General features: G+C 40.8%; 1 protein-coding gene across 1 annotated transcript; it reads right to left on the reverse strand.

Moving 5' to 3' along the window:
• LOC145432871 (uncharacterized) lies at positions 1 to 2,308 on the reverse strand. The gene is made up of 5 exons (XM_080309694.1): positions 2,192 to 2,308; positions 1,083 to 1,266; positions 587 to 644; positions 187 to 259; positions 1 to 104 (listed from the first exon to the last, which is right to left on the reverse strand). Exons 2-5 carry the CDS (start codon positions 1,262 to 1,264, stop codon positions 94 to 96), a joined length of 324 nt encoding a protein of 107 aa, XP_080165820.1. The 5' UTR covers positions 1,265 to 1,266; positions 2,192 to 2,308; the 3' UTR covers positions 1 to 93.
• Between the last annotated feature and the right edge of the window lie 7,446 nt (positions 2,309 to 9,754).

Raw genomic sequence — 9,754 nt, forward strand, 5'->3', positions numbered from 1 at the left:
GTGGGCGCAACTTGATCCGTTTATTGAATCCGAATAAAATGATAGAAAATTACGCTACGAAATTTCGTCCTGTGTTACAATTCCCTTCTTCGCTCAGCGACTCTCTGAAATATAAAAAAAAAATCGCGATGAGAAAACGTTTACTCAAACAATAATACATCATTCGTGCCTCCCGGACATATATACCTGCGAAATCTCGGAGCATCTCCGCGTCGAAATCTGCGAATTGCTCGAGGTCGGCGAGTTCTTTTTCGATTTCCTGCAGATGAGAAAACATGACCTTTAACGAATCCGGAAATGATAAAACTAGCGTTCACTTGGATTAGGGATAGGAATTTTATTAAAAGGTTTGCGTTCACACGATCCAGAACCTTTCAAGGGTTGGTTATATTAAACATAGTTGGTCTACTCCATAGAACATTGTAAACGACATTAGGTGCATTCATTATTGGATAAATACACAACATTCCACTTGTGGATTTCAAGTGTAGCCGGGTCCGACTCAGTTCTCTGTAATAGTAAAAATCTTAAAAGTTCAATAATACGACCACGTCTAAATTACGGTCGACTTTACGATTGTACTCACTTCATCGCCATAGTGATGCACCTTTCCGTAGTTGACAACGTAGCCCCTGAGGAGATTCCTGAACGGAAAAGAAATTAGACAGAATGTGTCGGACTTGGTATTGGGGTTGAAACCCCTCTCATTTCAAACTTGTATTAGAGTTGATGTGAAAAACTTATGCGATTCCGATAAATTATTAGTTGATGAGTTGCTACGGAATTGAATCGAGTTATACTTCTGTTTTAGTTAGTTTCATATTTAAAAGACCGTTAGTTCTATAGTCCTAGTTGCTAGTTTTGAAAAGTGAGTAGTGCTAGTTCTAGTTGTGAAATTTGAAAAGTGAGTATAGTTCTAGTGCTAGTTACTAGTTTTGGAAAGTGTGGTTCTAGCTCTAGTTTTAATCGCTCACTGTAAAAATTCATTAGTAGTAGTAGGCCTAAGCTTGTATAATTTAGAAAATCTAGGCCTACAAGTCTATAAGAGTCCAGACAATCGGGGCATCCTATCGATTTCTCACCTAAGATTCGTGGCGTACGTTCTGATGATCTTATTGTACGCCTTGATCTGTACGGCGTACGTGTTGAATGGAGCCACCCACGCGGACATAGTGTAGGCGTTGTAGGTCGCAGGCTTGTAGACAGCCTCCGCCGGAACCCAAACCGCCACGAGGGCTAGGAGAAGCACGAGCGATATCCTCATATCTGCAAGACAACGACTGACACTCTGAAGCCAGTTGGCAGCTTCTCAAAGTAGAAATCCAGGGATGGATTGAACTAAGCAATCACTAGTCGTGGCGTTATAACAGCAGTATGAAAAGTGTGGCAAGTTCAACTATGCATCTTCTCTGCAACCGCAATGAATATTATGCCAGTTCTTCATTACATTAAAAATGCTGTGGTATTTTTTTCGATCATGCTCATTTCATTAACATTTACTGGCAATGCGTAGCTTTGTACTACATGTTCCGTAGGCTGCGATACGACCAATCGAGGTTTTGTGGCTTACACATTGTAAAATAGTATCGAAAATACGTATAATTCTCGTTCATAAATCAACTCTTAGTCACTATAGGAGCGTATCATTACAGGGCTCGAAAAAAAATCATGTCTACCTACTCTTCTCGAATCATTAAAATTAATAGGCCTACACGATTACCATTTGAATACTCAAATTATTGTGCTCCAGTAATAATACAGTATGATTGAAACTTCACAGCTATTATCGTACTCTGTAGCTGTCATGGTTTGCAACATGACAGAAGGTCTTCAGCAATGCAACTAGGACCTGGATGCAATTATCTTTGCCACAGTGGCAGCGTCCTCATCGTAAGGCCGTCTTGATACGTCAAGTCCCGCGAAGGCTAAAAAATCAACCCTCGGCTTTTCGACACCTCGATATTTTTGAAAATTTGAGTCACTACGTATATATGCTACCGTTGTATACCACTGTGGACTACAAATACAAATTAGAGAGCACTTTCACATGCGACGTGACATCATGTCCACTATAACCTTTACTGTAGCCAGAAAACGTAATGTGGAACAAAATAGCTCTTTTGTCTATAGGCCTACTTCCTTGCTACTGAAATCCGTATTCTATCCAATATTTTATCGTAAATCCTCTCACCTTATTATCGAAATTTGCGCCCTACAAGTGCGGACCTTCTGGATAACTGAGTTGCGCTCGATGAGTGTAAAAGTGAGTCGATGAATTGCCGCCAGATGGGGCGTAATGACATCCGCTGTTTATGTTTGGGATTCATCGGATATAGCCGTTTTCATTTGCGGAAGCGACTTTCAGCGCAATTAAGTTCTTGGGGAAATGAGTTTAAACGCGCATGCGGTTTCTGTTACAGTGTTTACGACTTTTGACACGAAGTTAACGATTTTGATTTTGCGACACACCGACGCGACCAATCCTACCATAGCCTTCACAAAGGCTACGATTGGATATAGTTATATAAAGGCGGCCTGGTTGCAAAGAATCTAACAAGGTGCCAGTAGAGGTTGGCATTGAATTCGTAAGCATCGAGTGCACTGTGGCTGTCTATGATCGAAAGACTACACAAACTCGTTCCGCCTCCAGCCTATCTTTTCATATTATTGCAATCTTGTTGTGTCTTGAAGTGATAAAAATGAGCTGAACTGAACATTTCTTATCTTACAGCTGGTCTGCCAATATTCTACGTTCAGTATCAGTATCAATATCTAATTGTCATTTCAAAATCCACAAGACTGCGATCTAATCAGAAGAAGAAATAGAAAGGTGTCGAAACGTTTTGGAGTAGTCTTTGAAATCAGATACCCACCAGGGCCAGCTAGACGATTGTTGCACAATATGTGTATCAATTTTCGACAAAATTCATCTTTATGTCAATACTGAGAAATTTCGAAGGCATCATGCGTCTATAGAGACTGTAGGCAGAGGTGGTCAGTAACGAAGTACGTCTACTTTTTCGAAGTACTCAAGTAGTTTTCCTCTACTTCTGGTACTTACTCAAGTAGATCTGATTTTCGCTACTTCTACTTCTACTTCATAATATTTTGTGATCTACTTACTTACTTTTCGCTATTTCCAGCTTGTCAAGTAGAAGTAGTTCAATCTTCCAATCAGGAAGATAGCCTGAGGATTTTCGGGGCTGTTTTCATGGAGTATCAACATTAAATTTTCATAAAAGTTGAGTAAAGTCCAGAATTTTCGTCGCGCTTCGCGCGTAGTGCTGGATACGGAGTGACCAGTATGATTTCACGAAAGTATCGGCGAATGTAATTTAGGTAGAGGATTGACGTGGTTCCGTCCACACCACATTGTCACCCTTCGTCCATATCAAATAATTCATCACAGTATATATGGCTCATCATAACGTTTGAAACTGATGTTTCACAATCCAGCATTTACTTGTCATATCGTAATCTAGCATGTCCATGGCGTGTCCAAATCTGGAAAAGTGGAGTCTAACTGTTTTTTCAGTTTTAGAGCTGTTTTAGCATACCACCTTTGAAACTTTCTGGATTAAAAACATGAAATACATGTCATCATCATCATCATTGGTTTATTAGCAATTTTATCAGTTCAATACACCACAAAAATGCGATACAATGAAAAGACAGGAAGATGTCGAAGCGACAAGGAGTAGTCTATGGAATCTGACACCCACCTTGGCCTAGGCGATGTAAAGAGCATGCACACTGAATGAAGGTAAAGAAGATAGTATAGAAAAAGAATGCGACAAGAAATAGGGCGGCATGTCATGGGAAGCGAGATCGATAGGTCAGTCGTGGTCCGGTAATCTTGAGGATGGACTGTATTTATTTAGTAGTAATTGCTTGTATTTCGACTTGAATGTGGACATGCTCGTCGACTGTCGGATGGCCGGCGGGATACTGTTCCACACATCAGGTCCGGCATATTTGATGGATATTTGATGTTCTGCTTTTAGAAGTAGTATTTATATTTCACTTTCAATTCCCAGTATAATATACTTTGAGTTATAATTACTATCAGTTCTTTTGTCTGGATAACGTACATGCTGAAGAATATAAGCAAGTGTAGTAATGACTTTAATTTCTGGAAATAAAGCTACACAATATGGAATTTTTACGGTCCACGATATTTTTTATTCAAGTTTACTAATCGCGTAACGTGTTTACACCGTATCCTATACAACTTCTCCGTATTGCTCTTCGACTAAACTACGGGCCTTATAATATGGGGAATGACGCCATACCATGATATTTTCTAAAACGTGCTGTTCGAGAAAACAGAGGATTAGCATCGCATTTCAATATCAATACCAGAGTTGGATCAATTACATTATTTCAGTTCAATTACAATTACAATTACTTTCATGCATGTTTCAATTACATTACAATTACAATTACGTCATGCTAAAAATATCAAATTACAATTACAATTACAATTACTCCTTGCATGCTTCAATTACATTACAATTACAATTATAATTGCTGCTGTTGAACATGTAATTGAATAATCATAAATTCAACCGTGCTCCTTGACAACCGTAGCGTCGTAATTAACAACAATTCAAGTATTCATGTTTCATTCATGATGCACAAATACCCGTTAATTAATAAAAAGAAAAAACGTTTTCGAACTATTCCAGTATGCAGTATGTCGTTGAAAAAAGTATTATAATATATGCACGTGTTGGATTTGCGTATATAGTATATAATTAAAGAAATATTATTATTTTTATCGAGGGACGTAGGAATTAGGATGAGGAGTAAAAACAAAACCGTGCTTTGTCAGATAAGACGTTATATAATATCCAGTGGTCTGGTTAGTTAGCCAGACGAATTAACGATGCAGCATCGTGATCTGAAATCGTATTGTAGATTGCCAACCCACGGATAGATGCGCAAGATGTGAGTCACGGATGAATGCACCGACAAACGTACTGCAGAGCCGGCGAAAAGCAGCAAACTTTGTAGTCCTAGAGCTGGCGATCCAAGCGTCCAAATTTGATGCATCTGGTCTTTATCGTAAGCTATTGATGCACTAATTCCGAAAATACAAATTAAAATCTCGTCAGGGCAATGTAACTGCTCCAAAATAGCCGTTTAAGGCCGACTGTTCTGAAAAGTGAGAGCGCCGCAGCACCATGACCACAACAATGACCAATTACGCCCAGCGATTGTTCAGAACAATGCCGATTCCCTGACTTGACTTTCACGACTATTTTGGGATGGTACCATTGCCTGGAAATATACTTTTATTGCGGAATCAGTGCGATTAGGACCATACATATCAAATTTCGACGCTTGGATCGCCAGCAATTGGACTATCAATTCTGCTGCTTTTAGCCGGCTCAGCAGTTCGCTTCTCGGCGTATTCAATCGTGAGTCATGTGTTGCGAATCCATCCGTTGGTTAGTAATCTAATAATTGTATACAATGGCAGCCGAGGCCAGCATAGCGGTAAAAATAAAAAACTTCGCCTGCAAGGGCGCAGTCAAGGGCTTCCGCGAATGGATCCATCAAATTCCTTGTCGACATTTTCCTTGTCGACATTTAAAGAGAATGCATTATAAGTCAATTATTTTATGTTGTGCTTGTCAGGTCTGAATAGCAATTTAATGTAATTAAATTGTAATTGAGCAAAATTTTTGTCAAATTACAATTACAATTACAATTACACAAAATGAAAATGCTTCAATTACAATTACATTACAATTACATTGAGAAATGTAATTAATTACATTCAATTACAATTACAAATTACAATTGATCCAACTCTGATCAATACTATCATTTTCATGCCATGATGTGGACGATTGCTATCGAAAATTGGATACCTGCTGCCAGTGGCGGCTCGTCCTATAGGGCAACTGGGGCATTGCCCCACCTAAAATTCTGTTCAATAACAATTTAACCATTTATAGACGCACAGCGCTCAATATATACCGAGATCACAGCGAAACCCGCGTTCTTCTTGTGCTTTCGCTTGCAAATGCCCATACATAGCGAAGTCTCTGCGAAAATCGAATTCTCTTCTGTGTTTTCGCTTTGTGAATGCCTAGCCGGGGCTTGCCCCGGTAGCGCTCATAACAAGCTTTCACTATCTATTCTCTCAAAGCCGCGCACAATTAAGAAACGGTGATATACTCTCTCCTATTCGTAAAATGGCCGAGCAACCGGGGCATATATGCCTGTCGCCCCTAAGGTGTGATGTAACAATCGTATCTATGTCTGAACTCGGATACCGTGATATGCGTTGAGTCGACCTTTGCTGGTATAGGTCGATTTTGATGGTGTTTCACACCATGATAATTCTTGAAACTTGGTATGTCATGTCGTGATGGTGGTATTTAACACTGTCCTAAGTTTCAGGGTTTCTACTCAAAGTTTAGGGTAGTAATTCCGTTTCCAAAGTCGAGTGTGTGCTGATCCGTCATGTATCGCAAACATATTTCACGCAAAGCCGGTATTGGTCTCCATTAATTTTAACGATGCTCCTTAGCTAGATCCGTCATGAGCTTTTACATGGTATGCAGTGGCGTAGCAGCCACCTGGCGGTTCTGGCTCTGCGCCAGGGGCGGCAGGCTTCAAGGGGGCGGCAAAATGAGGCTGCACACTGCACAGTGAGAGAGATGCCTACATCATCGTGATGGTTTGAAGACGGAGATGCGATAAGGACTTTATAGTAAGGTCATCTAGTCTGCACCCCGTTTTTTTTCTCCTCCGTGATTGCTGGGCGTCTAGCGGGATAACCGCGGATACCAGTTTTCGAGTCTTCGGTCTGACCCGGCCGGGGATCGGGCCCACAACCTACCGATCAAGAAGCCGGACGCATGACCATTACACTATCTCGCGCGGCGTGTAGACAGCCGGCTAAAAGAAGAGTGCTTGGTAGTCCTATAGCTGGCGTCCCGTCAGCTAAAATTTAATCAAACAGGTCTCAATCGAAAGCTAGTGTCGCGCTGATTCCGAAAACACGAATTAATATGTTAACATGGCGATGGAATCACTCCGAAATAGCCGTCACGGCCGATTGTTCGGAGAGTTCGCAGAAAAAGGAGAATGTCTGGCGAACAAACAGAAGATGCTGGCCTCAGTGTTGTTGAAGAATTTAGACGATGCATGTTTCAAGCACAGGACAGATTTAAACTTGAAGCTGAAACTAGGTTTACCGGCATTCACCACATAAATGATATATTTGGATTTTCGAATTCCCACGCGCTGCTGCAAAGCGAAAGTCACAATTTATTCACCAGCGCTTTTAGAAGCACTTATGACGACGAGGTGGACTTTTTGGAGTTAGCTGCGAAAATTGTCATGCCTTATACCTCGAATTAGGGATCATATAAAGCAGAAGATTGCTAGCTTTTCGTACAAACTAATATGAGGCCTCTAGGACAGGGGTTCTCAACCTGGGGGGCGCGCCCCCGTTGGAGGGGGGCGTGCAAGCATCTTAAGAGGAGGCGCGAAGAATCGGTCAAATGAATTTTTTTCGCGCTATGCGCGATTTACCTCCAATTCACGCGTGTTTCTCTATATATAGACCCAGTTTCTTATTTTTGAATTCTCTCATCAACAGTCATAACCTTCCATGCCATCAAACAATCTGTCAGGGTTGCTAGCATCCCGGTTGGATCTTGTAATATGACGATACGAGGGCGCGGAATTTTTCACTATCCTAAAGAGGGGCGTGTCTAAAAAAAAGTTGCGAACCACTGCTCTAGGAATAACACAAATTAAGTTATAATCATATGAAGTTGTTCAACTTGGGATTTTAAAAGGGTTAAGAGGCTGGTGCGGAGCAGTGAAACCACGTTTGATCGTAGTGCAACAACGTTTGATGTTTTACAGTGGTTGTTTAATGCAAAGCTACTTGATTCGACACCGTATTTATGCTCGTGTCTGAAACTTTATCTGAACATTGGTGTTTCAACTGCGAGCTGTGTGAGGAGCTTCTCAAAGCTCAAACTGATCAAGTCTTATATAATTAGTTCTATCATGATTCATGAATAATGATCGGCTATCAGCTCCATCCATTCTGTCTGTAGAAAGAGACTACGTTCAAAAACTTGAATTTGAGGATATTATCGCTGCTTTTGCTTTGAGGCGGCCATTGATTTTCTATTTGTACAATACATTCGTTCGCTATTTCTTGTTTTTATTATTTTTGGCGTCATTAACGTCGAGACGGTGAAGCTGAGAAGCGGCATATTATTTGTAATTATTCCTATTGACAAGATTACTTGAACATCAATCTATGTCGAAATTTGATGCGGTCTACCTAGGGGGCGGCATTTTCAAGAGAGCCAGGGGCGGCAGCACATGCTGCTACGCCAGTGATGGTATGTCTTGATTTTAGTATCGAACGCTGTGCCAAGTCTCAAGGTTGGCACTCAATGATTAGGGCAGCAATTTCGTTATCAAGTTCGAGTATGGTAGAGATGTGCGCTGATCTGACACTTAGCCTACCTAACGCATTGCGGATTTCACGCAAAAGCCGGTGTATCTGTGTTCCATACTGAGATAGGTGATGAGATGATGATATCATGAAACAGTTTACTAACATCCTCGGTTTGCATTCAAATATTTAGTTTTATTTTATATTCTCCAATGTCAATTTCACCGTGGAATGGTGGCCTTCGGGCCATTTGCTCACAATTACAACCCCTGTCAAGCGCGATAGCTGTTTCGTTTTCGATGGCGGCTAACAGCTTATCGCTTGATCAGCCTATTCCTCAGTATATTTTACGCAAAATTCGGCGTTGATCAATTCGTATTAATTTTGACAGTGTACCATACCGAAAACGGTCATGAGGCTACTTCTCGATGATTTCATGTAACATTGTACTATAGAGACTGTAGGATTTTAAATCCAATTCCTCAAATCGTGGTCCACACCTGGAAATAGAATGACAATTACGGCAAGCAATCTTCAAAATGTTCATTACTCGGTCGATGTCAATTTGCTCAGTTGGTGACGGGAGCTTATGCACTTTCCCGTGCTTCTTGAGTTCCCTTACAGTGGGAAATATGGCTTCACAGACGTCACAACTTATTCCACTCCACTCATCCAATCCTTCGAAGCATTGGGAAATTTCCTCCTCGGTGATGGATTCCCAATCCTCCCACAATGATTCTTCGGCCATAACTTTAACGAAAAAGTATCGGTTATAAAGGAATCAAAATTTCTGTGAAAGCATAATACTCAGAATTTTATTTCCGTTTTGCCGTTTCATTTTCATCGCCTGCCCTTTTATTGTTATCTTCTATCATCATATAATACGCCACTATAATAGCTATTATATCATAAATCATCGCTGGTATTCACCGATCGTGCGCATTGCGCAGCGATATACCGGCATATTCATCGCTTCGTACGGCAACAAACGCAAGACCGTCACGCAAGTATCCAAGATATTCACTAATCAGGCCAAACATATTAGGACGTCCAATTAGTCACGGAGTCCGTTATAAGTATTCAACCTCCAATACTCCGACCCACTCCCATCGACAACCATGCATTAAAGAACAAAAACTCAACTTTCCACCGTCTGAATTGCATGTGGGATTAATAGTGGTACACGTAACAATGGGTAGCTCCCTACGCAAAGCGGAGCGTGACCGATCTAAAGGGAGTTGAAAATATTATTGCGCGCAGTGTAAATAGAGTAGTTCAACTTATATAGATATTTCGGTATATCAATGCCCTAAT

Source organism: Botryllus schlosseri, chromosome 2, assembly GCF_051294905.1.
Source record: "Botryllus schlosseri isolate E-star chromosome 2, Bs_hap1, whole genome shotgun sequence".
NCBI lineage: Eukaryota > Metazoa > Chordata > Ascidiacea > Stolidobranchia > Styelidae > Botryllus > Botryllus schlosseri.

Coding starts and splice junctions, on each gene's coding strand:
- LOC145432871 (XM_080309694.1), bottom strand. CDS start 1,264: ATGAGGATATCGCTCGTGCTTCTCCTAGCCCTCGTGGCGGTTTGGGTT. Junction 645..1,082: donor ACGTACGCCACGAATCTTAG/GTGAGAAATCGA, acceptor TTTTCCGTTCAG/GAATCTCCTCAGGGGCTACG. Junction 260..586: donor TGCATCACTATGGCGATGAA/GTGAGTACAATC, acceptor TCTCATCTGCAG/GAAATCGAAAAAGAACTCGC.